The 27,895-nt window shown below is 48.4% G+C and overlaps 1 protein-coding gene across 1 annotated transcript in view; it reads right to left on the bottom strand.

The window, feature by feature from the left end:
• Nucleotides 1-18,910, bottom strand: part of CNGA3 (cyclic nucleotide gated channel subunit alpha 3) — a 45,562-nt gene extending 26,652 nt beyond the window's left edge. The window contains exons 1-4 of the mRNA XM_023552513.2: nucleotides 17,843-18,910; nucleotides 8,403-8,516; nucleotides 5,161-5,340; nucleotides 2,519-2,572 (exon numbers count right to left, since the gene is read on the bottom strand). Of these exons, the coding sequence (XP_023408281.2) occupies nucleotides 2,519-2,572; nucleotides 5,161-5,340; nucleotides 8,403-8,516; nucleotides 17,843-17,943 (449 nt within the window). The 5' untranslated portion in view covers nucleotides 17,944-18,910. The remainder of the gene's footprint in view (nucleotides 1-2,518; nucleotides 2,573-5,160; nucleotides 5,341-8,402; nucleotides 8,517-17,842) is intronic.
• Between the last annotated feature and the right edge of the window lie 8,985 nt (nucleotides 18,911-27,895).

Here is a 27,895-nt window from a genome sequence, read left to right as displayed (position 1 = left end):
AGGGCCTAGGAGAGACCCAGAGCCATGAGGCTGTGTCCCTGGGCACCACAGCCAACTGCTGGGGGCCTAGGAGAGATCCAGCACCATGCAGCCATGTCCCTGGGTACCCCAGTCAACTGCTAAGGGCCTAGGAGAGACCCAGCACCATGAGGCTGTGTACCTGGGTACCCCAGCCAACTGCTGGGGGCCTAGGAGAGACCCAGAACCATGCAGCCATGTCTCTGGGTATCGCTGCCAACTGCTGAGGGCCTAGGAGAGACCCAGCACCATGCAGCTGTGGCCCTGGATATCCCAGCAATCCTTGTTTTGGCTGGGAACAGCTTGATCAGGGAGGGAGAAATGTTTCAGGACCCATGGGATCAAGTGAAAAGGCCAGAAATATGGTGGAAGAATGGGGAGAGAAGCCCACCAAGAATTATTTCCCATGTTTTTTTGTTCTGTGCCCAGATGGCCCCTTTTTGGGACAGTCCCCAATTTTGTCCCTGGGTCCTTGGCTACTGCATTAGCCCATAACACCAAAACCAAAAACCCAAACCCATTGTTGTTGAGTTGATTCCGACTCATGGGGCCCTGGTGGCCCATTGGTTAAGAGCTCGGCTGCTAACCAAAAGGTGGGCAGCTCAAATACCCAGCCACTCCTTGGAAACCCTATGGGGCAGTTCTACTCTGTCCTATAAGGTCACTATAAGTCAGGCCCATAATAGAAGCCTGAATATAAAGAATAAAGAGCCTGTTGCGGTCAACACTGTCCATCCCCCCATGCAACCTCCCATCCTCACTCATCTCTCCCAACCCCAGGACAAAGGAGCCCAAGGCCCCACAGAATCTCTGCCCACGGCCTCCAGCACCCCAAGGCCTTCCCTACTTAGAGGCTTTGTGTACCTGGATTTCAAGGGTGTTTGATATCAGGATTGGCTTTAAACCAAGCACGTTGCACAATAATGATGGTTTTGCAGATGAAATGATTTCATTTTTCTTGATTGCTGGAATTTGGTTCTCTAGATTTGGTGTCTCAATTTAGGCAAACAAAATGCAACTATGATTCATGGAGAGAAACAGAGAAAAGTTCTATCCGAGGAACAGAGGGAAACAATGAGAAAAGGTGTTGGTATATTTTGGTTTTAATTTGAAGAGTTTGGCATTTCTTGCCAACATTGATGATTTTGGGCCCCATCTCCAACTAAGGCCCTTTTCCCATCCTTGTTCCCCACAAGATATTTCATAAAGGGATGTCGAGGCTGGAGAATGATGCACATATGTGTGTGCTAATGCACGCCCACACACACCCATGCACACACCATGCACACACACCTGCATACATGCACACACCTGCACACACGGATACATGCACACACCCATGCACACACACACGCACACACCCATGCACACACACATGCATGCATGCACACACTCGCACACACATGCATAAATGCACACACATGCAGACATACATGCACACACCTGCACACACACCTGCATACATGCACACACACAGACATACATGTACACACCCGCACACACACAGACATACATGTACACACCCGCACACACATGCATAAATGCACACGCATGCAGACATGCATGCACACACATGCACACACACATGCACACACATGCACAGACCTGCATAAATGCACACATATGCAGACATGCATGTACACACCTGCACACACATACAGGCACACACATACAGGCACACACATGCAGACATACATGTACACACCTGCACACACATGCACGCATGCACACATAGACACACACGTGCACAGACCTACATAAATGCACACATATGCAGACATACATGTACATACCTGCACACACATGCAGACATGCACACACCTGCACACACACATACATGTACACACACGCGCACACACACACACACACACACACACACTCCCTGGGCTCTTGGGTGGTGTCTGCCACAATCACTCATCAAGCTGACCCTGCCAGTTCGGTGTCTGGCAACAGAAAGTAGTCATAGCAGGTCACTGTTTCAAGAGGCTAGTCTCTGCAAATATTTAAATTTCCTCATTCTGCTGCCCGATGACACTCTCAAAATCGGTCTGAATTTGCTGTAAGGCAAGGGCGTTTCACTGACACACGGGAGCTGGAAGTTGTAGAGTGGAAACTGGGTTTCATCACTGAGGAGAATATTCACCTCTCTGTAAAGCAGCTGCAAGTTCGTGCCCTCCAAACCCTCAAATACATAGAAATGCAGGATGTGAGAGCGTGCAACGCTTCTCCAACTCAACCCCCCTGCTTTATAAATCAGAACAATGAAAGTCAAAGACAGGAGACGAATGGCCCACAGTCTGACAGCACAGTTACCGGTCACCGGTCCCCGATTTGTCCTCGGGGCTGGATCTCCAACTAGAGAGACAGGATTCTGGAACGGCTTAGTGGTATTCTGGGAGGGTGGGAAGGGGGAGTGCTGAGGAGGGAGACGAAGTTGGGGCTCCTGCAGGGTGGGGGGCTGGGGGAGAAGAGCAGGGCTCCACTCAGCATGGGTACTTACTCCTTCTCCGAGTTGTTGCAGGTGTTGACATTGCTTCTGGCCAGGGGCCAGACACTGCAAAGAGGTAGACAGAACAAGCATTGGGGAATCTGTACGCAGAGCTGGAAGGGGCAGGCCTGTCTGTGGTCACTACAGGCCCACTTGTAGAAGACCCCAGGGGCTGGGGACACCAGGTTGCCTCCAAGGGCACCTCTCTACAAAGCTGCACATCTCCCAGGTTTCATTTTGGCTACTACTACTTCATCTTTTTTTTTTTTTAATTGTGCTTTGGGTGAAAGTTTACAGAGCAAATTAATTTCTCATTAAACAGTTAATACACAAATTGTTTTGTGACGTTGGTTACCAACCCCGCGATGCGTCAGCACTCTTCCCTTCTCCACCCTGGGTTCCCTATTTCTGTTCGTCCAGTTCTCCCATCCCTTCCTGCCTTCATTCTGGCTACGCCTGCTTGCCGGCCCCAGTCTCTCTCTCCCCCAAGATGTGGCTGTGGTGGGAACCAGCTCTGATCATCTGAAACTCTCCTGAAGAATCAAACCCCCTGTGACATGTCAAAGAAGTGACAGCTCAGCTCTGCGGAGTGCAGCGGCCTGGGTTCTCCATGTCTCTGGTCCCGGCGCCCCACAAGGCCAAGCCTTCACAGAAAAATGCAACATTTAACCAGGAAGCCAGGCCTCTGCAGACACCTTGCAGATGGGAATTTGCCCCCCAAAGTTCAAAACTCCCCTCCCCAAGAAAGCTTTCCTAATGGATCAGCACCATCCCGCACTGTCGCATGGGGAGGGACCAGGCGTCTGTGATACCATTGGGCCCACTCTCATGCTTCTGGCTCAGCTCTGCTCATCTCGTCCTATTTGAAAGTTGGCAAAACATTGAAGTTCATCTACATTAGTGTAGGTTGTAGAGAAGAGAATTTGATTAAGCCCAAGAAAATCTTTGCTGGCCCGAAAGGAACCGAACCCGTAGTCTGGCTGGAAAATCCTGGAAAGTCTGGCTAAGGGTCTCTTTTTCCTCCTTCCCTCCTCCCTTCTCCTTTGCTCCTCCAGTTTCTTCTTCTGTGTGGTCTGCTGTCCTTCCGTCCTCCTGTCACAGCAGTGAACAGGATGCAGGCCTCACTCAGCCTGGGAGCCTGGTCCTGGGATGCTGGGATGGTCACGGCCAGCACCCAGCCTGGGAACCGAGAGCTGCCCCTCCCCCCCAGGCACTCCCACATCTTCCCACAGCCCCCAGCACCAGGAGGGTCTGCAGTCCAAGCTTCTGTGAAAACATGTGCCGGAGAACGCTTCTCTGGGGCCTTACCACCTCAGCCATGGTTCTCTCACGTCTCCCGAGGAAAGAAGAGGAATGTGGGCCTCCTAACCCATGTGGGCAACCACCAAGAAATTTCTCTGAACCGTCCTGTTTTATCTGAAACATGCTTGTACATTTTGCAACCAGCTGCCTAACATATACCATAACCCCCTACACACACACACACACACACACAAATTATAGAAGTAAAGTTGAAGCTCCAGGGAGATCTACCGTGTTTCTCTGTGGTTCCGTGACCTTCCACTCCCCAGGGGGTACTCGTATGCCCCGTTTGAGAAGCCCGTACCTGAGCCCTTATCCCAATTTGATGCAAAAATGGAAGGCATTTTCTCTAACAAATTACACGGGGACCTTCTGTTCTGCAGAAATCAGGCTTATTTTCACCTTATAAATCTTGGCACTACCTAGGGACCTCAGCCAAAAGAGATATTTTCAACCTCTTTTTGCAGAAAGTAGGTTCTGGGCAAGAGTCAGCCTACCCCTTGCTGTCTCACCTCTCCTCCTCTCGGGATTGCCCCAAGTGTCCGAAGGGGACCCCGCTCAGGTATAATTGATCCAATCGTGTTGGTCCAGTGGTTTCTCCCCAGATCACTCTCCGGGTATTCTCAAGAACAAGCAAGCAGCTGCGTGTATGTGTGTGTGCGTGTGTAGGGGATGTCAGTCCAGCAGGTTTCTCTAGATGTCTCTGCCAGACAGCACTGCCACAGCCTGGGCAGTGGGCCAGGCAAGAGAGCGTTCAGCCGCCCTTGTTCCCCAGACCCTCCCACCCCAAAGCAAGCCATCTCTCCACACCCTCCGCTCCCCCACTTTCTGCCCCCCCATGTAACTTTGACTGATTTGGGACTGATTTTTTTCCTTAAAAAATCTGACCAACCCTCAGCCTCTTCCCAGAAAAATGCATGTACAGTTATGCATAAAAGTGTAGGCCCCATTTAGGTGCCCCCTGGAGCTGGTGGTATACAAGCCCCTGTTTTTAACAAGGTGAGCCATGGGGTGAGGGTCCTTTGAAGGAGAGAGGCTGGCAGACCAGCGTCCCCAGATGCATTTCTCAGAACAGTGATTCCAGGGGTGCTGACAGCAGGGCAGAAAGGGGTCAACGAGGTTGGGGACTCTGGTTAAAGGGCTTCCTCGTTTGTGGTCCAGGGTGGGGAAGAGGTCTGTGCTTGTGGTACAGCACAAAGCACTCCCCAGTGGACACATGGCTTCTTTAAGGAACAGCTCCAGCCCCTCCCTCCCACCCCTATCCTACCCACCTGGGGAATCAGAGCCGGACTGCAAAGCCAGGTGCTTCTCTCCCATCCTGTTCAGGTGATTCCTCCTTTTTGGTTCCTTACCTTCTCTCTCTGCCCAGCGGCTCCTGGCTGCCCAGGCTGGGCTGCGTGGTGCTTTCTTGGCTGGACACCTCCTTGAGCTCAGCCCCGTGGAAACGGTCCAGGAAAGAGTCGGGCCTCCGGTCCTCGTGGTGTAAATTCCTGGCCGCCCAAGCTCGCATCCAGATGATGAGTCGTGACCACCTGGACGGGCAACCGACAGACAGACAGACAGGGAGTGTAGAGACAAGAGAAGGTGCCCCTCTTCTCCCGGAGCAGGGCCAGAAGCAAAGGTGACCAGCAGGATGTGGATACTGGGGTCCCTGTGGGGGAATCAGTTTCTTTCCAGTTGATTCTGACTCCTGGTGACCCCATGTGTGTCAGAGTAGAACTGTGCCATTTAGGGTTTTCGATGGCTGATTTTTCAGAAGTAGATTGCCAGGCCTTTTTTCTGAGGCACATCTGGGTAGATTTGAACCTCCAACCTTTCAGTTAGCAGCCTAGTGCCTTAACTGTTTGTAAAGGAAGGGGAAGAGGGGAGGTTTGTTCTTTTCTCCATCTACCACCTTCAGTATGTTGTTAATGTTGAGTGTCATCGAGTCGGTTCTGACTCATAGCGACCTACGCACAATAGGACGAAACACTGCCTGGTCCTGCGCCATCCTCACAATCGTTGTGCTTGGGCCCATCGTTGCAGCCACTGTGTCAATCCATCTCGTTGAGGGGCTTCCTATCTTAGTATACCTCCAGTACGCAAAGGGGCAGTGTATTTATTCTGGCTTTGTCCTTTTAATACCTGGACTCTACCAAAGGAATGATCCTTCAAATGAGTGATTAGTAAGCTTTTCTACTCATCGTTTCTTTTGTCGAATGTAGAGCTCTTTATTATAACTGATAAGCATATTAACAGTAAGAAAAAAAATACTATTTTTAGATGATGATAAAATTTAGAGCAAAATTTAGAGAAACGAGCACCCAGATATAACTCAGATTCTTTTCCCAATCTTTATTAATTTTATCTCATACAAACTCTAGTTTTCTCCCCAGGTTTGTGTAGAAGTTCCTTTATAACTTGCTATGGGCCCTTCTCCTGGGGCCAGACCCCCTGGGGGCTTGTCGCGGGCTCAAGCACCCCAGACCAGGTAGCCCATGTCCTCAGAGCGTGGCTTAGCCCGAGCTTTCCCACGAGAGACCTCCCCTCACCCTCTGCCTCTCCATCTCTGCCAGAGTGGAAAGGACAGAGAGACTCACCTCTGTTTTTCTGCTCCTGGTTTCCCTGACCTGCCATCTACAGTGGACCCCACTGACAGTTCTGAGCAGCCTGGAGCTGAGTCACGAATGGTCACATACCTTGACCCTAATCACACTCCTGCGATCTTAGCCTAAGGGAATAAATTAAAGCAAGAAAACAACCCACGCACAGTGATGCTTATAGCTGCTGCTGCAGACATATTTTGAGGAGCCTGCCCAGCCCAAAGGTGCCACAAATGATTTGTGCTCGACTGCTAACCTACAGGTTGGTGTTTTGAGCCTACCCTGAGGTACCGCACAATAAAGGCCTGGCATTCTGCTTCTGTTAAGATTACTGCAAGGCTCTAAGGAGAAGCTCTACTCTGTAACACACAGGGTCGCTGTGAGTTGCATACAGTGTACTTGCTCATAGCATCCAACAACAGCAGCCCAGCCCCTCTTCTCTGGGCACGCCCTCCACCCACACCCTCCATCTGCTGCAGTGGTGGAATCCAGTTCATACTCCCCCAGCAGCCTCAGCCAGCAGGGACCAGGTGGACGGCTGACCCACAGAGAGACAGTCCATCGGCTGCCCGGTAGCCAGGCAGGTTCTTGCTCAAGATTCTGAACTAAAGGCCCCTTCAAGATGGGGGTGGGTGTCTCAAGTCAAAGATTATATGATGAAAGCTGTTTTCAGTCTGTGCCTGAGATGTGGGAGCAGAGAAAAGCAGACTACTGAGGGAAGAAAACGGAGGAGACACACAACAAAGCACAGACCATGACACCCGACCAGGGAAGGAGAAGGAGAGGCGCTGCCTTGGCCGCTGGCTCCGTGTCCATGAGGCGGCTGTATCTTTAGCTTACACCACTGCGCATCCCTCCCCCAGCCCGGGGCTTTCAGTTTAAGGCCTGCCTTCCTTGCAACCAAAGACCCTCGAGACGGCATTTTATTGGCAAAACAAAAACACTGGAAACCGCGTAAGTGCCCAGCCTTAGAAATAGTTAAATAAATGATGGTAGGTTTAGCATCCTCTACGATGGAAAAAAATGAAGAATAAATAAATAAGTAAATAAAATTTTTTTTGGCAATAATCTTAAGTAAAATATGTAGAACACACAGGGATCTGAAATTAGGCCTGTGTAAAAGACTTTGGTGCAGGAGCCCTGGTGGCTCAGTGGTTAAGCGCTCCACTACTAATTGAAAAGTTGGTGGTTCCAACCCACCAGCCACCCCGTGGGAGAAAGATGTGGCAGTCTGCTTCTGCAAAGATTACAGCTTTGCAACCCCTATGGGGCAGTTCTACTCTGTCTTATAGGGTCGCTATGGGTGGGAATTGACTCAATGGCAGTGGGGTTTTTTTTTTTTTTTTTTAAGATTTTGGTGGGAGGACATAATGAGCCAATATTCCTGAGCTCCTGTCACGCGTCAGTTCTCATTTCCATGCAGCCTCACAGCAGGCTGTGGGTTGGCATCTTTCCATGCATTTGCTAGATGAGGTTTGCAAAGGTAAGATGACTTCCCCAAGGTGGTGCAGCCGTTGAAGCTGGGATACAGGTATCGTGGAAAGGAGACAGAGCTCATGAGCCTAGCTCATCTTTCAAATGCTTTTGTAGGAGAGCCAGCATGTTATGAAGTCTAGACACATACCCGTGAGTGACGTGAGAGTCCGTGTCAGACACCGCCCCCCCATACCCCTCAGTATGCCTGTTATCTACCCAACGACCTTCCACGGCTAGCTGGTCAAGACCACCTCCCCTAGTTACCTTCTTTCTGAATTCTTCCAGCACTGAGCAGGTATCTCAATATCACTTTTTATAAAAGCAGTTAAGATAAAGGCAGTTTTTCTTAGACCTTCCTGAGCTCAGAACACCTGACCCCAGAGAAAGCTGTTCATGGGTAGATGTCTGACTGCTCTTCTCCTGCCTCTTTCTTTAACCCCATTCCCACCCACCACTTCCTCCTGAGACATATCTGCCCTCTCTCTTTCCGCCACAGTATCCTCTCCCCAAGGTGGGAGCTGAAACTGGTCAGTTACCTGGCGGGCTGCCGGCTGGTGAAAGAACTTTGCAGGGATGCGGTCCGTCCTCTGGTCTCCATGGCAATCCCTTGCTGCGGTTCTGACGTTGTCTCCTCACACGGCGAGAGGGTGCTAGAAGTCACATATGCAGCGAGCACAATTGGCTTCAAGCTCATCCACCTCTCGGACACGGTTGGGGATGAAATGGTCAGATGCTCTGCTTGTGAGGAAAGCTGCCATCGCTGACCCTCCATATGGGGGCTCCTTGCTTCAGTTCAGGCTCAAGCAAATCCCAGCTTTTTGGATAAATGTGACCTTTCCTTCAGTAATCCTTACTGGGGAAGGTGGCTCCCATTCAGCTACTGTCCCTGGACACCAGGAAGGGAGCAACCCAGCAGCGAGTGTTGTGTGGTGCTCCTTAGAGGATGGGGTAGGGAGCAGCCCCCTGTGCTGGCCATCTCTAACTGTAGCAGCTGTTTTCACAGAACAATGCCAGAACAAGGGTTCTGGTTCAAACACTTCCTGGCTACTGATATCCTACCTTCTAAGGCCAGCTTGGGGTCCTGGAGTGATGCAAAGAGTTAATGCACTCGGCTGCTAACAGAAAGGTTGGCAGTTTGAGTCCACCCAGAGGTGCCTCAGAAGACAGGCATGGCAATCTACCACTTCCAAAAAATTAGCCATTGAAAGCCCTATGGAGCACAGCTCTACCCTGACACACACAAGTCAGAACTGACTCAACAGGGGCTGGCTGGTTAAGGCCACCTCCTTCAAGAGGCCGTCCCACGCCTGCTCTCCCACCGTGTGCATGCTGCGGTTCTAATACCTGCCCAGGTACTGGTGTGCTTGTCTGTCAGCCTTCCTGGGAACCAGCAGGCTAACAGGTGGGCCCAGCGTGTTGTACTGAATTGGCCTCCCTGCACAGTTCAAACCATTTGTAGAGTATTTTCGGATGAAAATCCAATTCCACTGTGCCCTTTTGCCAAATGCTAGTCTCTGTCCCCTGCAAGACAAAGCTAACTCAGGTGGTGAGCTCACCTGTGCAATTCAAGGTAAAAAGCATGAGTGTAAATAGAACTATACTCTGTACACCCAACCCTCACTTAAGAGCATGTTAGGCTCCAAAGACCAGGTTGTTATTATGCAAAAATGGAAGATGACCACATCAGATCACAAAATGGAGGATGGCCACACCATTACATAACTGCCAAATTACATCATTCCCTAACTGCCAAACCACTGAGAATCATGGGCCAGCCAAGCTGACACATAACCTTGACCGTCACAGCCAGCGTCACTGTCGTCTCTCACCCCAGCATTCGTTACTGCCAGCCATGAGAAGTAGGTAGTACGGTAGCTCTGTACTTCATAGCACTATACGCTGTATAGGATATGGGCACCAGTCACATCAGCACAGCCTGGTCTTTGTCGAATTGCCTGGAATATGACCAGTGTGTTTGGGAACATTTTCTTCTTTTAAACCCTCCTCGATGGCAATGGGTTTGGTTTTTGTTTTCGTTTGTTTGTTTTTTGGTTTAGGGCTGAAGTTTTATCAGCCGGATTAAAAGCCATCCAGGCACTTGCCTCCAGGGATTTGCATTTTTTTCTCTGAGTCTTGAGGCACCAAAGCGAGACAAATTAATCGCACCACGTGACCGATTCCAACCTAATCAGCCTTCTTAACAAGGTGGTAACACGGTTTAAGCCGGAGGCAAGAATTAACATCAGGAAACAGGCTTTGTCTCTCCCTGGCCAATGATGAGAAGTCAGAGTCTTGAATCCCAGGGCTGGGAGAAATCTAGAAACTCAGCTGGTCCAGCGCTGAGCCTCCGCTTTCTCCCTTCTACCGTTTCCCTGCCAAAGCCTGCCCCCGGCCTGCGTCCCCGGCCTGCGCCCCCCTCCAGCAGCGGGGAGCTTACAGCCCCACGGCCTGTCCAGCCCATCTTAGGACAGCTCCACCTCCAGCAGGCTCTTTCCTCAGCTTCCCCACAGCAAGGCTGCTCCTTCTGCTGGAACCACAGGGAGTCAGCCAGCCATCTTCCTGACAGCCTTCAGTGATTGACAGCTCACTCAGCCATTCCTCACTGGTCCAGGTTTTATCCTTGTCGTGGTCACTCTGTGAACAGGTTCCTGTGTTCCCGCCTGCCCGGACAGGGAGACGGAGGTCAGTCCTGAAGGGCTTTGTTGCTTTCTGTGTTTATGGTGGTTCCACCACCAACTGCCATCAGCCAAAACCCAGAGTCCTAAAGCACAAGCCGGGGTCCCTACCTTGTGCGTGTACAATTGATTCTTTAGGACTAAGTTCAGGCTTTCCCATTTGTTCCTGTCACTGATTTTTTGAGACTCTTGCTGTGTGAAGGCATGGGTAGTAGCCTTTTCTCCCAACTCCTTTTCGTTCACTAAAGCTATACACAAACACATACCATTTATTGACTGCTTACTGTGGGTAAGCCGCATACATTTTATTATTAAAACCACACGACAACTCAATAAAGAAGGAAACAGAGGTCCAGAGGGGCTAAGTAATTTTCCCAAAGTCACACAGCCAAGTGGCAAAGCCGAGGTCTTACATCACTCCCATTTCAAAGCCTTTGCTTTCAATGACTCCATGGAGCTGCCTTCTGTATGCTTATATGTAAAACCCACAACCCATTGCCATTGAGTCGATTCCAACTCGTAGCTACACTATAGGACAGAGTGGAACTGCCCCAGGGTTTCCAAGGAGCAGCTGGTGGATTCAAACTGCCAACCTTTTGGTTAGCAGCCGAGATCTTAACTACTGTGCCATCAGGGTTCCATTCTCATCTATGGCACTGGTTAGAGCAGAATGAGACGTGACTGAGGACTGAGCCCTGTGGCGTGCCACCAGGGACGTCTCTTCAGAATGGTGTTGATCCCTCCGGCTGTACTACGTGGCTGTGGCTCTTCATTTCCAAACCAGCAAATTGAATTTGCTCCATCAGACAGTATGCACTTCTCACCCTTATGCAGGTAAGAGACCCCGTCAGCAGCCCCGCTGCAGTTCAGAAACTCTGGTTCCCCTGTCCCTATAATTTTCCATGTACAACAAAGTGGAACACCCATCCAAGACACCTTGGTCAGTTACAGGAGGAGATGGCAGGGGAACGAACAGTGAGTCACCTCCCCAGTGCCTGGGTCCTAGTGGCCTGTGCCAGGCAGGTCCCAGAGGCAATCCCAGACCAGGAGGCCTTCCGTCTGTAGCTGCGTCTCCTCAGGGAGCTCCAGGCACCAAGCTGTCGGCACGGCATGTCTGTCCAGCCTGGTTTCTGTAATTACTGGGGACACACCCAGAGACCAGCAAAGAGATCAATGCCCACAACGTCAGAGCTGTCAGGCCAGGAAGGCAGAACCCACCCGGATCACAAAAGGAGGCCTGTTTGCAGCAGCAGCAAGAACTGCCATGCATCTCTGATGCCCACTCACAGGGGAGGCTGCAGAGTGCAGCAGCGACCTGGGTTCGAATCCTGCCTCTAGTACCTCTGAGCTAGCTGAACTTCAGGCTGGTCACTTACCCTCTTTGAGCTTCGCTTTCCTGATCCTTGCAAGGGAAATCAAGGGGAAAAGAAAGGTGATTTCATGTTGATTTAAATATTGTCCAAATACACAAGCCTAGAAAGGCATATAGGCTTGCTATGATTGGAAGTGACGAGACAGCACCTAACAACAATAACAACAACAGAGAGATATATTTGGCTGTGAAGAACAGGGACAGCTTTATATGACATAAGTCCAAGGGACCCAAGAGGATCTTTTTTTCTCAATACACTTGTTTCTTAAGGCCCAAAATTCCACGATCACAATGTTTGGCTCCAGAGGCCTTAAACCAAAAACTCTAAACTTGTTGCTGTCGATTCTGACTCATAGCAACCCTACAGGACATAGTACAACTGCCTCCTAGCCAAGGAGCGGCTGGTGGATTCAAACTGCCAACCTTTTGGTGAAGAGACGGGCTCTTAACCACTACCCCACCAGAGGCCCTCCCCTTATTAAATGCCTGAGGTTTTTTTTTTTTTTTTTTAATCTCACCTTTCCCCGTCCCCTCAGGTCCTAAAAACCACTAACCTTTTGTCTTGACGGATCTGCGTATTCTAGATACTTCATCTAAGCAGGATCCTATAATATGTGCCTGACTTCACAGAATGTTTTTAAGATTCATATCCACGTGGCGACAGGCATCAGAGCTTTATTTCTCGCTACAGCTGAATGCTTCCCCACTGTATGCGTATGCCCCATTTGATTCATCCATTCGTCTGCTCACGGGCACTTGGGTTGTTTTCACCTTTGGGCTCTTGCGAATAGTGCTGCAGTGAACACTGATGTACATGCCTGGAGGCACTTTGCACAGTAAAAGCAACTCCCCAGAGTAACTAAGTCTACCAGGCAGACGGAAAGGGAGATGGGAAGTGACTGTCTGAGATGACATCAAGAGCCCCCAAGGAGAAGCAGGTGCTGAAAAAAGGGAGAAACTCTTTCCAGTCAATGCAAGAATGGAGGACTAGAACCTCCCCAGGGAAGATGGCAGCCAGAGAAAGTAGGGGCCAGGCCCTGTCCTGACTCTAGCGGGCTGAGTAGCCTGGAGCAAGAGCTCGACTAGGCCTTGCTGTTGTTAGTTGCCATCGAGGTGCTCCAACTCATGGCAATCTTATGTGACAGAACTAAACATTGCCCGGTCCTGCGTCATCTTCACGAGTGCCTTCCAGTCTAGGGGCTAATTTCCCCTATATCAGACAATGTTGTGTTGTTGATCCACAGGGTTTTCATTGGCTGATTTTTGGAAGTAGATCTCCAGGCCTTTCTTCCCAGTCTGTCTTAGTCTGGGGGCTCTGCTGAAACCTGTCCACCATGGGTCACTCTGCTGGTATCTGAAATGCTGGTGGCATATCTTCCAGTATCACAGCAACACACAAGCCACTCAGTAGGTCAAACTGACAGACAGGCGGTGGTGGCTGGGCCTTAGCCTCTGTAAAATGAGCAGATCTGGCCAGGACAGCCCTGAAGCTTCCTTCCCCACTTGCCAGCTCCTATTCTGGGTGGTGATGATGACTTCAAAGGAAGAAGCCATGTGAGGTCGGTCCTCAGCTACACGAGAGCACAATGAAGTGACTGAGCTGTGACTGAGCTGTAAGACAAGGTCATTTTCAACTTGTAATGCTCAACTGCTATGTCTATTTGTAAAGAGGAATTACTGTCGGTGAGCTGGTGGCTTTCTCTGTCACTGGGAGACAGCAGGGCTTCTTGTGAGAACTGGAACTGGAAGTTAACTTTGCACTCCGTGGAGCTTCTGTTGTCTTCTCCAGTGAATACGGGGGCAAGGGAGTAAACACAAGTGTTCTTTTAGCACGAGGGGAAAATATGATGCCTCATTTTATTTTTCATCTTCCCAAGCCCTGAGGAGCTTGAATGATTGTCACCCATTGCCATTGGCACCATGTGACCAGGGAACGGAAGTCAATGCCTTTTAAGTCTTCAGTCCTGGGGAAGCAGGCTGAAAATGGTTTTCTTTGGTGATAATTGCTTTGGGCTCCCCCCAAGGAGTAGCTCGAAAAAGGCCTCTCTTCTCAAGACACAAACTCATGCCCAAAAGCTCACCCAAAATAGCTACACCAGGAGATTAATCTGGGATTTGGGGGTTTTCGGTCCTAGCTGCCCTTCTCTGCTGCAAATTCTTGAGTCTTTCTTTACTGCGTTATCATCAAAATATACCAGGCAGCTCTTAAATAACCAAGTCAACTAAACAGGTCTAAGCAGAAAAGAACAACTCAAGACATTTTTGCTTATTTCTGGTATTTTCAGGTTGTAAACTTAATTTTTTTTTTCAAGTGAAGGGTTTTCATTCTTCCTTGTGAGTCATCATTAAGAAAATGATCCCTATGGCCCTAATCTACGTCATAAACAGCATACAAACCATAATTAACAATACACAAACACCAGAAGATAAGCTGGATAAATGCGATCTCCTAAAAGTTAAACACTTATGCTTATCAAAAGACTTCACCAAAAGAGTAAAAATGGAACCTACAGACTGGGAAAAAAATTTTGGCTATTACCAATCAGACAAAGGTCTAATTTCTAAAGTCTATAGGAATTCAACACCTCCACAATAAAAAGATAATCCAATTAAAAAATGGGCAAAGGATATGAACAGACGTGTCACCAAAGAAGACATGCAGGCAGCTAACAGACACATGAGGAAATGCTTGTGATCACTTGCCATTAAACCCAAAATGATCGAGTCAATTCTGACCCATAGCAACCCTATAGGATAGAGTAGAACTGTCCCCTAGGGTTTCCAAGGAGTGGCTGGTGGGTTCGAACTGCCAGCCTTTTGGTTAGCAGCCATAGCTCCTAACCACTGTGCCACCAGGGCTCCTCACTTGCAATTAGAGAAACGCAAATCAAAACCATAATGAGATACTACCCCACTTGGACATTACTGGAACGAATCAAAAAAACAGAAAATAATCAATGTTGGAGAGACTGTGGGGAGATTGGGACTGTTTTGCACTGCTGGTGGTAATGCAGAATGGTGAAACCATATTGGAAAACAATATGCCATTTCCTTAAAAAGCTAGAAATAGAAATACCGTATGATCCAGCAATCCCCATGCCTAGGAATATATCCTAGAGAAATAAGAGCTGTCACACAAATAGACATATGCACACCCATGTTCACGGCAGAATTATTCACAAATTCTCAATTATTTCTCCCCAAAACTAAAAGGACTGGAATTCCAAGAGAAAGATCTTTGGTTTGCCCAAATACCACTTACCCTCTTAAAAGAGTGTTTTGAAACTTTTCAATTTTTATGTGTATGTGTTTGAGACTTTTGTTCAAATACATCTTACATGGAATATAGTCTGTGGATGGACAGACGCTGGGCTGCTCTGGGAAGCAGGGGAGGGACCTGGAGCCCAGCCTTCATGCCTTCTCCACTCCCATCTTGGACACACATTCACACTCCTTGGAGGATCCAAGGAACAAATTCTGGAAGCCTCTATCTCTTAACCCACTCCTGCCTCCATAAGATAAAGCACAGCCTCTCTCTCATGAAGAAAACATTCTTTCTTTCTTTCCTTCAGAAATCTCTGTAGTGTTTCCATGGAATTCTGTGTCAAACTGTCAAAAGGTTTTCATCAGGTCAATGGTTGAGCAAGGTACAAGTGGGGCTCAGAAAGGCCTGGCCAATGGTCAGGCTGAGAAAACAGGACTTCAGCACAGACAGGAAATGGCCAGTTCCAGATAGCAGATTTGCCGGGACTATCTGAGGTCAAAGGAGAAAGAGAAGGCTTCCAGCCTGGGAGACCAGAGCAGGCCCACAGGAGGGGGCAGTCATTTCCAATAACAATCTAAAAAAAACCAAACCTGCTGTTGTCGAGTCAACCCTATAGGACAGAGTAGAACTGCTCCACAGGGCTTCCAGGAGCAGCTAGTGGATTAGAACTGCTCACCTCCTGGCTTGCAGCCGAGCTCTTAACCACTGCACCACCAGGGCTCCTCCAGTTACAACAGCGAGTGTTTACTGATCACTTAGTACAGAGCAGGGACTGTGCCAAGCGCTTCGCATTCACCACGTGCCTTAACCTCACCGCGACCCACGAGGTCAGTGCTGGGATTCACTCATTTTGCAGATGAGAAAACTGAGGCTTGGCGAGGTTGAGCAACTTTTCACAGCTGGTCAGTTGCAGAGCCAATGTTCAAACCCAGGCAGCCTGATCCCAAGTCTGCGCTGTCAGCCATCAGGCTGGTTACTGAAAGGAGTGAAGGGGAGAGGGGAGGACATCTTCTCACCCACGAAGACACCAGATGTGTTATTTGTTGTTGTTCGCTGCCATCGAGTCAGCTCCAAGTCCAGGCAACTCCATCATAACAACGCGTGCCCTCTCCACTCTGCACTTTGCCTGTCAGTCACTGACCTACGGATCTTGGGATGCAAGCCTGCAGAAGTCTCTAGACTGCTGTCTGACCTACGGACTTGGGACTTACCAGTCTCTACAATTGTGTGAGCCACTTCCTTGAAGTAAATCTTTCTCTATGTAGCAAAACTCCAAATCATTGCTGTTGAGTTGATTCTGGCTCATAGCGGCCCTACAGGACACAGTAGAACTGCCCCATAGTTTCCAAGGAGCGGCTCGTGGATTGGAACCGTTGACCTTTTGGTTAGCTGCCACCTTCTTAACCACTGCACCACCAGGGCCCTCTCTCTCTCTTTCTCTCTCTGTCTATACATATAGGACTCACTGGTTCTTTTTCTCTAGAGAATCCTAAGACAAACGCTTATTAGCAGAGTTTTCAGAGAAGCTGGGACCAAGAACCTCAACAGACAGAGAACAAAGGTGCACCTGCCAGGAAGTGACACACATATAAATAAGTGAGAGGAGATGAGGCCCACGTGCTGGGGTTGTGGGGACTGAGGGGTGTCACTGGTGTTTCTGATCACCAGACAATATGTGTTTATGTCTCATTGGAGGGAGAAGATTTCAGTGCTAAATATTTAGGACAAAAATAGCATCAATATTGGAAATGAAGTCCCTCATGGCTTACCTAAATCATCTCGTCAAGAATTTAAGGGAATAAAGATATAAGTCCATTTGCTCCCAACAGGTACTTGCCCACGTCCTCGTGGTCATGCTGGGAGCTTGGGAAAAAAAAACCTTTCTATTCTGTTGTTGAAGAAACTGAGGCACGGAGAGTAGCTAAGTGAGTTTTCCCGGGTCTACTACGTTAGAAACGGGACTAGAAGTAGAACCTAACATCCTAAACCTGCTGCTGTAGAGTCAGTTCTGACTCACAGCGACCCTACAGGACAGAGTAGAACTACCCCACAGGGTTTCCAAGCAGTGGCTGGTGGATTCGAACTGCCAACCTCTTGGTTAGCAGCCAGGCTCTTAACCACTATGTCAAACGGGGCTAGGAGTAGAACCATCCCAGAACTCAAGATCTCCTTACGGCCAGCTGTATCAGGATGTCACCAGTGGGCCGATGGCTTAGCTGTTGAGGCACAGTCCACTCCCTGCAGACCCATGAACTGGGTGTCCCAGGCTTGGCCTGCACTGCGACTCTCCCTGGAGGTGAGGGGTGGGGCATCCGGTTTCTACTACATCCCTAGTGCCCAGGACAGTGGGACAGGGTGGCAGCTTGGCAGATTTTACACCAGAGTTTAGTTTGTCATATTTGGACCTTCATTTTGTTACCTTCTAAAAGTTATGCAAATTTTGGGCCACATTTTCCACATCTCTTTCTAAAATGGGAGGGTGGGGAACCTACTTTACTGGGGGCTGTGAATTAAGTGAGATGGAAAATAAAGTTAGAAGGAGTACTGTGACTATCCCTCTCCACCCAAAGCTGCAGTTTGCCAATGCTAAGACACTCTTTCTCCCAGGTCTGGATCAACTATGGAATAACCTGGTCTAGGTGTCCAGCCAAAGGGCCATCTCACCTGGTGATGCCATTTTCAACATGGTGGCTATCTCTGTCCGTGATCCTTATTGCCAGCTGGGCCTGGGAGGGATGGGAGTATTGAGTGTTGATCTTGGCCATCTTCCTGCTTTATCACATTGGCCCCAAGGAGGCTGCTAAAGCAAACACAGAGCAGACACATGGTCAGGGTGGAGGGGTAACTGCAAAGCTTGTTGATCCTGTTGTGGTTGCTGTGTGCCGATGAGACGAGTGCAACTCATAGTGACCCTACATGAGAGTGGAACTGCCCCAAGGGGCTCTCTAGGTTAGACCCTTTACGGGAGAAGATTGCCATGTCTTTTCTCCCGTGGAACTGCTGCTGGGTGTGAACTGCCCTCCTTTGGGTTGGCAGTGGAGTGCTTAACCATCGTGCCACCAGGGCATTGGACACGAGAACTAATCCAGGTGGCCTCCCCAGACAAGCCACGGGACACCCACCCTTCTCCATTTCTCTCTCTCAGTTCCTGTCACACTGGGTTGTAGTTGGAATTCTCTGGGTTCTTCTACCAGGCTGAGGCACAAGCAAGGTCTTTCTCTGAAGATGCTGTCATGCCAAAGAGCTGCTCAAAGTCAAGTGCTGAACAAGCAAATGAACAAACGAATGGATGGTCAAGTGGGTATCTGGTACAAGAAAGCTAAACTCTTTACGATTCTCTGGGATGATGTGATGTCCCTGTGGACCCTCGTTTTCTCATTCACTTATTTAATCTAATATTTTGGCACACATTGCAGTAGCATCTCCAAATCCTGTTTTAAAACCAAGCAAGTATAAAAAATTAACTGACAATCCCTGCCATTCATGGAATATTTACAATGGGACACTTAGCCAAATACACATTTTGCTTTATTTAATCCTCGCAATAACCCCATGAGGTATTTACTATTTTTATTTCCACCCAAAGATGACTAAATTAAGACTCTCAGAAGAAAGACCTGGCAATCTACTTCCAGAAAATCGGCCACCGAAAACCCTCTGGAGCACAGTTCAAACAAACAAACAAAACCTGTCACTGGCATGATTCCTACACCAGAAATAAGACCACAGAGTCTTTCTCCCCAGAAGCAGTGCAGGTGCCTCTATGGCTGATGAAGAAAGAAGGTGGATGTGGGGGCAGAGCCTGTGGGATGCACGCAAAGATGGCCCAGCTTCACGATTCCTGGACAGCCCTTCAGCTGGAGGATAAATTCCTGGAGGCCGTTTCTCTAAAACAGACTCACCAGGCTTCTCTTGAGCAGCCACATGGTGTAAGTGTCAGATGTCAGGAGAGACTACTCCAGAGAAAGACGGTGATTCCTAGAAACAGCCCAGTGACTCGCTCCAGGACTAAATTAGTTCCATACCCAAAGGAAGGTCCATGCAAGGTGCCCAAGGCACTGCCCCAAAGCAGGCACCGTGGGTGTGGGTCACACTCAGGAAGGGCGACCCACCGAGAGTTACTCAGGGCAGCCATTGTCTTTGATGATTGATAGTTTTAAGCCTCTGATTTTAAATTTTATGATTTAATAGATAAAAAATTGTTTTGATTTTTAAAAACTTTACTCATTTACATGACAAACAGTTATTGATTTCTGGCTGATTATAGGAGGCACTGGTGGTGAGTCGCGTTGGACTCGACGGCAATGGGTGCTGGTTTTTGGTGGGTCAGTGGTAGAATTCTCACCTTCCGTGAGGGAAACCCAGGTTTGATTCTAGGCCAATGCACCTCATGTGCGGCCACCACCCGCCTGTCAGTGTAGGCTTGCCTGTGGTGATGATGCTGGACAGGTTTCAGAGGAGCTCCCAGGCTGAGATGGGCTAGGAAGAAAGGCCTGGCCATCTACTTCTGAAAACCAGCTGATGACAACTCTATGGATCACAATGGTCCAGTTTACAACAGATCGTGGGAATGACTCAGGACCAGGCAGCATTTTGCTCCGTTGTGTATGCGGTCACCATGAGTCGGGGGCTGGCTAGGTGGCAGCTCGCAACAACAGGAGATATAAAGAGGAAAAAGACAAAGCCTGTCCTCGTGATCGCTTATTCTAGTGGAGGCAACAACACAACAGGGTCACACGGGTTGTATCAAGGAGCTTGGACTTTATCATGAAGCCCAGGAGGGATGTGGTCAGATGTGTAAAGGTCACTCTGGCTGCACTGGGGAGAATGGATTAAGGAGCACGAGTGGGTGTGAGGTGAGCACCTAAAAGACTTCTGTAGTATCTCATGGGAGAGCAAATCCTGGCCCGAACTAGGCTTGTGGTAGTGAATTGGATAAATTAAAAAAGCAACAAATGGGTGGAATCACCTGGACATTGATCAACCAGGTGTAAAGGGTGGTAAAGGGGAGTTCAGAGCATAATATCCTGGCTGGGGTTGGTGGTGATGCCCACCAAGAAAGGCAACTGGGGGGAGGAACAGGTCTGAGGAAGACAATGAGTCCAGTTTGAGATGCTTGTTAAAGTTTAGAGCCAAAATATGAAATAAGGGACTTCTGCCCAAAGCAGTAAACCCAATTTGAAATGGTTCAAGCAATGTGTTTTTATTGAGCACTCACTGTGTACTAGGTGATGTGCTAGGAGTTGAGGATTCATTAGGGAACAAGATGCAGCTCTATCCTCAAGGAGCCTTCAGTCCAGTAGAATCTAGAGCAAATCTTAAATGAAATAGACCTCACATGGGAAGTTGATCAAATTGCTAATCTTTGTACATTTCCACGCAAATTGCACCTGACCGCCAAGATTTTCTCCAAATAGGGAAAACAAATACATTGACCCTAGCCTGTACAGCTCTCCCAGTCTCTCCACTGCTGCCCTGGGCAAAACCCCTGGCCTGGCTCCCAGATCCCATTTCGTGGAGGCAGCACTTCCGTTACTGCACGCACTTGCCTTCTGCCTGTCCTCTCTGCTATTCCCTCCTAATGATGCTGGTGGTCGCTATGGTGGAAAAATACTCTGTGGACTTTGAAAGTTCTTCCCACTTTTTCCCACTTACGATCTGGTTTCCTTCTGACAGGATGAGAGCGAGGGCTCTGATCTGTAAAGGGCCTACTACGTGCCAGGCTCACAGTCGGTACTTGTGTAATACTTTGTCACTTAATCCTCACGACAGTCCCCCCACCTACCTTTACACACATACCTTTTTACAAATGAAGAAGCTCTAAGTTTGTTGCACTGTGGTGGCTTGCATGTTGCTACAGTGCTGGAAGCCCTGCCACCGGTGTTTCAAATACCAGCAGTGCCACCCACGGACACGTCATCAGGAGGAACTGATCACTGGAGGAGGACATGCCAATGATCGTGAAGGTGGCACAGGACCAGGCAATGTTCTGTTCTGTTATACATGAGGCTGTCATGAGCTGGAGCGACTTGACTAACAACCAGGACAACAAAGGTTGTTACTGCAGCCTAAGCTGGGACTGACTGCAGATCTGTCTGGTCCCAGAGTCCAATACTGTAAAGTCAGTGAGTGGAGAAAAACCAGTATTGCCTTTAGACCTCAGCAAGGGGCTGCAGTCCCTCCCGCAGGCCCTGTGCCTTAGAGAACCCCACTCAGGTTCTCTTTCCAAAGGACAGAGAAGTCCAAGGGCTCAAGGGGACATGCCCACCTAGAACCTGCCCTTGCTCTATAGACTGTGCTCTTGGTGCCCAGAACCCCAGCACAGGTAGCCAAAAGGCTCTGTACTGGTTGTAGATGCTGTCAGGGCCTCTTCTCGTAGGCCTACCTTCTGTAGGCGACACTAGTGTGCACTGTCCTAGGCCTAAGGGTGACCCAGGAATTACTGTTTGTGGGGGAGGGGTGAACCAAGCTTGGACATGTGGGCAGGATGAAGACAGGCATGTGTGCAAGGCCCCTCGTGATGTGAGGTGGGCCCAGGACTGGGGAGAGAAGGGGCAGGCCACAGACTGGGCCCAGGACTGAGGAGAGAAGGGCACATCACAGACCAGGCCCAGGACTGGGGGGAAAAGGGCAGGTCACAGACAAGGCCCAGGACTGGGGAGAGGAGCGGGCAGGTAGCGGACTGGGCCCAGGACTGGGGAGAGAAAGGCAGGTCACAGACCAGGCCCAGGCACTGGCTCTTCCCATGCCACCATGTTCTGAGGCTGACCTCCAAGAGGCCTAAGAACTCCCCATTTCAGTCCGGCCTCCACATCATTATGAAGGTGTATTTGTCAAGATGGGTAAGGTGGGGCATGTTTCATTTAACAGTGTGTTCATTTGATTAACATGATGATCATCTCCGCCCCTCTATCACACATCCTTCCTGCCCTCCTTTCAGTGCAGCTGTAGTCATGGAAACCAGATGCATGCTGGGTAACCAGCTAGCCCCTTGCCTCAGCCACTCTGTGCGTTGCTTACCTTCTGCCCTGGGGCTTCCCCGCTTTCCCCAGGGACAACCTGCTAGGACCAGCTCAGCCACTCTCACACATGTGCAAACCCAGAAGTGCCAGTTAATACTTTTTGGACACACCTTGACCAACAGAAGTCAGGAGCCAGGGGGTTAAGAGCTATGGTTGCTAACCAAAATGTCAGCAGTTCGAATATACCAGCTGCTCCTTGGAAACCGTATAGGGCAGTTCTACTCTGGCCTACAGGGCTTCTATGAGTTGGAATCGACTCGATGACAACAGGTTTTTTTCTATCCCCCAGGAAGGTAATTCTGAAATCCATTTCACACAGCTGCTTGGAGAACCCCTAGCAGGATCAGCCAGGTGCCCATCGTGGGGATCAGCTTGATGACGTAGACTTGCATTGGCTCTCCCTTATTCTCCTTTTCCCTCTTTCAAGACCCTTATCCACCTCCTTGGAATGGCTTCCCAAATAAACTACCTGTATGAGTGTCTGCATCTAAGGTTCTGTTTTTTTGGGTTACCTAGGCTAGAGCATGTTTACCTTTCAGATATTTAGACACATGGTAAGTGGACCGTTTGTACTCTTCTCCCGGCACCCTCAGGTGTGGAGAGCGGGCCTAATTTCCTTTGAATTCTTTACCCAGGGGATGATGTTGGGGTTGAAAGGGTAAAATGTACATCTTTAAAGGGAAACGTAAGTTTGAGATACATAATTTTCCTCCCAATTGTTTCATAATATCACAAAAGTTTGTCTTTTTAAAAATTATTTTAAAAAATCAGGATCAAAATAAGCTCCACATGTTGTGACTGGCTGATATGCCTCATTGGTCTTTTTTCAATCTTTTTCTCCTCAATCTCTTATTTTTAAATCTACTTTGTGGAAGAAATGAAATGGTTTGTCCTGTAGAGTTTCCTACAGTCTGGATTTTTGCTGATGGCAACTTTGCAATGCTTCCTGTAAGCTGGTCTTTGTACCTAAGGCTTGGTCTAATTCGGGTTCAATTTTATTTTTTTTCAAGAACATTTAACATGAGGTGCTCTTCCATCAGAAAGTCCATGTCTGCTTGCACTTTTTTGGGTGATGTTTGTTGTCATTGTTAGACGCTGTTAAGTCAGTTTCCAACTCACAGAGACCTGTGTACAGCAGAACGAAGCACTGCCGGCTTCTGTGTGATGTCCTTCTCCAGGGACTGGTCCCTCCTGATAACATGTCCAAAGTATGTGACATGAAGTCTCGCCATCCTCGCTTCTAAGGAGCATTGTGTCTCCTTAGAAGCAAGGATGGCTCTTGTCAGCATCCATTAATGATCATTGTCTAGACCCCCCTGTTGTCCTTGTTGTTAGGTGCCATCAAGTTGGTTCCAGCTCATACGCACAGCAGAATGAGACGCTGCCTGGCCCTGTGCCATCTTGGTGATTGTTGTTATGCTTGAGCCCGTCGTTGCAGCCACTGTGTCAATCTATCTCTTATATCCCCCCGTTAGGGACTGCAAATTGGTGGTATTTTAATTCAGTCATTCCTTCTTCATTAATTAGTGGAAATATTCTAAAAAGAGAAAATTTTCCTCTTTAATTATTTGAGTGCTCAGTGGTACAGTTCATACAGAAAAGACAGGGTAAACAAAAGCTTGATTCTTTTCCCTTTATTTGCCGGTTTTTAAGTCACGGCATATAAATAGATTCCCCAACCGGCCTACATGCTTTCACATTGCTTGGCTCTGACAAATCCTAGAAGCACTCACAAATGAGATCATGAAATCACAATCAGTGACTCACGTAGCTGCAGGGACTGACAAACCCAAGATCAGCAGGTCAGATGGCTGGCCACTGGCTCACAGGCTGTGAACATTGATGAATCCAAGATCGGCAGGTAAAAGAGTAGGCAGCTGACTCAAGTGCTGGGAGTCAGAAGATGATGAGCTGCAGGTATGACCCAGAGCAAGCAAGTGAGCTTTGCCAGAATGTCCATATGCATATTGGATGCAGGCCACTTCCTCAAGGAAACTCCTCTTGCAACCAATTGGCTGACCACATCAGATCACAAAATGGAGAACAATTACATCATTACATAACTGCCAAACTACGTCACTACAAAACTGCCAAGCCACTAAGAATCATGGCCCAGCCAAGCCGACACACAACCTTAACCAACACACCCATCTAATCCTCAAGACTTCCAAGAGATAATAGCAACGTCTGATCTTGCAGATGAGGAAATGGAGGCCCAGATCTGTCGGACCCTGAAGTCAATTCTGTGCTTTGCTTTATTTTGTTTATCACACCCACTGCAGAAGATTAGGAATGCACATTAGATTTTCATTTCCAAAGACAGGAAGCAGATGCATTCTGCCAACTGAGAGGGTGACCTTGATGTGCATCCCAGGCACCAGTCCAGAAGCGTGGTTTGTGAGCATTTCCCCAGTGAATGTGTGTTTTCTAGGACTTGACTGTGGAGCTGTTGTTCTTAAGTGCCGTCAAGTTGGTTCCAACTCATAGTGACCCTGTGTATGACAGAGCGAAACATTGCCTGGTCCTGCGCCATCCTCACGATCTTTGCTATGCTTGAGCCCATCATTGCAGCCACAGTGTCAATCTATCTCTTCGAGGGTCTTCCTCTTTTTCACTTACCCTTCGCTTTACTGGACTGGGGAGCTAAGAACACACAGTTTCAGACAATTCTCTTTTTCTTTACAACATTATAAGATCCAACGTGTCTCTCCTCCCACCACCTCTCACACACCCTGACACAAACATTTCTTTTTTCCTTCAACGACCCAGGACCTGGTATCGAGGCCTATGAAAATCACATGGGGGAAAGTGGGTACATGAACAGCTGGGGTTCGATAGCGTAAAAGGTACCGAAATAGAGATAGAGGCATGATGCCCACCATGTGAACAGGGACAGGAGCCCCTAATTCTGCCTATGGGACTACTGAGTCTGAGGAGGCTTCCCAGACGAGGAGCAATCACAGTATTTAACATTATTTAGCATTTGTTAGTATTTAACACATGTCCAAGGTCTCTGGGTGGCACAAGTGGGTTGTGTTCAGCTAATGACTGAAAGGTTGGTAGTTTGAGGCCACCCAGTGGTATTGCAAAAGAAAGTCCTGGTGAACCAGTTCCATAAGGATCACAGCCAAGAAAACCCTATGGCGCTCAGTTCTGCTCTGTAACACATGGGTTCGCCGTAAGTTGGAATCGACCTGGCCACAGCAGGTACCACATGTCAGCCACTGTGCAGTGAACCCTAAAGGATTCGGCTGTGACTTTTGTGCTCTGGTGCACAATTCCACCATCTTGGTCTTGGACATCAAAGTAGATCAAGCATTTAACACGGTTCACTTGCTTTCCAATTATCCTTGTGTGTTCTTATTCCTTTACTAACTCCCAAAGGTCTTGAAGTCAAGTGCTATTTCCTTTTACTTTAAAACAAAATCGTTTATCTTCCAGTACACACACATAGTAGATAAATAAAACCCTGAGGGATAAATGGAGGAGGAAGAGACGAGCAATCATAGCGATGACGCCAGCGGTAGCAAGAGCACATTCAGTGCACATTTTCTCTGTGAGTGGCACTGTTTGAATCACTTTACATGCATAGTAACTTATCTGTTCCTCATACCGATCCTGTGCGTGACTCAGACAGGCCTTAATGGCTGTGGGGGTTGTCAGAGAAAGAGCAGTAAGCAACAAAGGAGGCCATAAGCATGGAAGGCCCTTTGATCTGTCCTAACATGCGCTTCTGGAAAGAAATTCTTGGCTCCCATTCCTGATGACTAACCCCTATATTCAGAAAATGTTCTCCATTCTCTGCTCTCTTTTCTTCTTTTTTTTGTTTTTTTTTTTTTTGGGCTTTAAGTGAAAGTTTACAAATCAAGTCAGTCTCTCATACAAAAACTTATACACACCTTGCTGTGTTTTCCTAGCTGCCTCCCCCTAATGAGACACTTCTCCTTTCCACCCTGTATTCCCCGTGTCCAGTCAGCCAGCTCCTGTCCCCCTCTGCCTTCTCATCTCGCCTCCAGAGAGATGCCCACATAGTCTCAGGTGTCTACTTAAGCTAAGAGGCACTCTCCTCAGCAGTATCATTTTTTATCTTATACTCCAGTCCAAACCGTGTCTGAAGAGTTGACTTCAGGAATGGCTCCAGTCTTGGGCTAACAGAGGGCCTGGGGGCCATGACCTCTGGGGTCCCTTCAGTCTCAGTCAGACCATTAAGTCTGGTCATTTTGCAAAAATTTGAGGTCTGCATACCACTGCTCTCCTGCTCTCTCAGGGGTTCTCTGTTGCTTTCCCTGTCACGGCAGTCATTTGCGGTAGCCGGGCACCATCTAGTTCTTCTGGTCTCAGGCTGATGGAGTCTCTGGTTTATGTGGCCCTTTCTGTATCTTGGGCTCATATTTACCTTGTGTCTTTGGTGTTCTTCAATCTCCTTTGCTCCAGGTGGGTTGAGACCAATAGATATATCTTAGATGGCCTCTTGCTAGCATTTAAGATCCCAGATGCCACTCACCAAAGCGGTTCTGCCCTCTTTTCCATGATGGTTTAAACATGAAAACGAGTCCTGCTCCAATTTGTGTGATTTGGAACATTATTATTTTCCAAGGCTCACATGCAGGTCAGACAACAGAGAGGGATCTGTGGTCTGATACAGGTGTTCCTCTAACCCACTGGAGGACTCTCTGAATTATCACAGTCCTTGGTTACGAGTCTTCTATTTAGGTGAGGGCTGGCAAGCCCAATTAGTGAGGCACCAAGCCTGGACACAAAGCCATGCCAAACAAGCTGAAACTTCAGTCAAGAGCCCAGCCATCTGTGAAGGGCAGGCACACTTGGCCCAGGCCTCCAGGTTCTTCAGTTGAGGCTGATCATGTTCAACCTGGGGGTATTTGATTTTACTTCTCAGAAGTAATATATCCATGGGTTTCACCAATTCCAGTCCTCCAAAAGTCATGCATCTCTTCTCAGCACCACTTTGGGCAACCATACTCAGCTAATCCTCAGTAAATGTATGGTTGGACAAGTCGACTTTGTCAGATTAACTCCAAAGACAAGTCAATAGCTCCCGTGGGGTTGATATACCTTAGAGCCTTTTTCTAAAGCACACTTCTCATTGCTTTTCCTTTTTTCCTCTGTTCTGCCTGAGAACTGCAGGTTAAAAGGTAAAATCTCCGATGCAGAATCAATCCCTCCGAGATGTGTATGTAAGCCAGCCCACAGAGCAGATACGAGGAACAGGACAGACCTTATAGCACCCAATGATGAGGGCTCTGTGCTTTCAAGTAGGATTGTGCAGAGGGAGGATCCTGAATGAAATATCTTTTGTTTGAAGCAAATGACACTTGAAAGACAGTATAGGAGGTCAAGGCACTGAATGGAGAGAAAAGAGAGCTGGACTCTCATTCCAGCTCAGCCTCCAATTTGGGCAAGTGGCCCAGCACTTTAGCTTCTTCATTGAATGGTTGGATTGGCCTTATTGCAAAGAAAATCTCCCACAGAAACCCAATGGATAAAACATGACATGTAGTGTTTTATTTAAATGAGTTTAATAACTTCTGATTTATTGTCATTGTTGTTAGGTGCCGTTGAGTCAGTTCCAACTCACAGCTGCCCTATATACAACAGAACAAAACACTGCTTGGTCTTGTACCATCCTCACAATCATTGATATGCTCGAGGCCATTGTTGCAGCCACTATGTCGAT

This window comes from Loxodonta africana, chromosome 15, assembly GCF_030014295.1.
Source record: "Loxodonta africana isolate mLoxAfr1 chromosome 15, mLoxAfr1.hap2, whole genome shotgun sequence".
NCBI classification, from domain to species: Eukaryota; Metazoa; Chordata; class Mammalia; order Proboscidea; family Elephantidae; genus Loxodonta; species Loxodonta africana.
The sequence above is the reverse complement of the archived record's forward strand: the minus strand, read 5'-3'. Positions and strand labels throughout refer to the sequence as shown.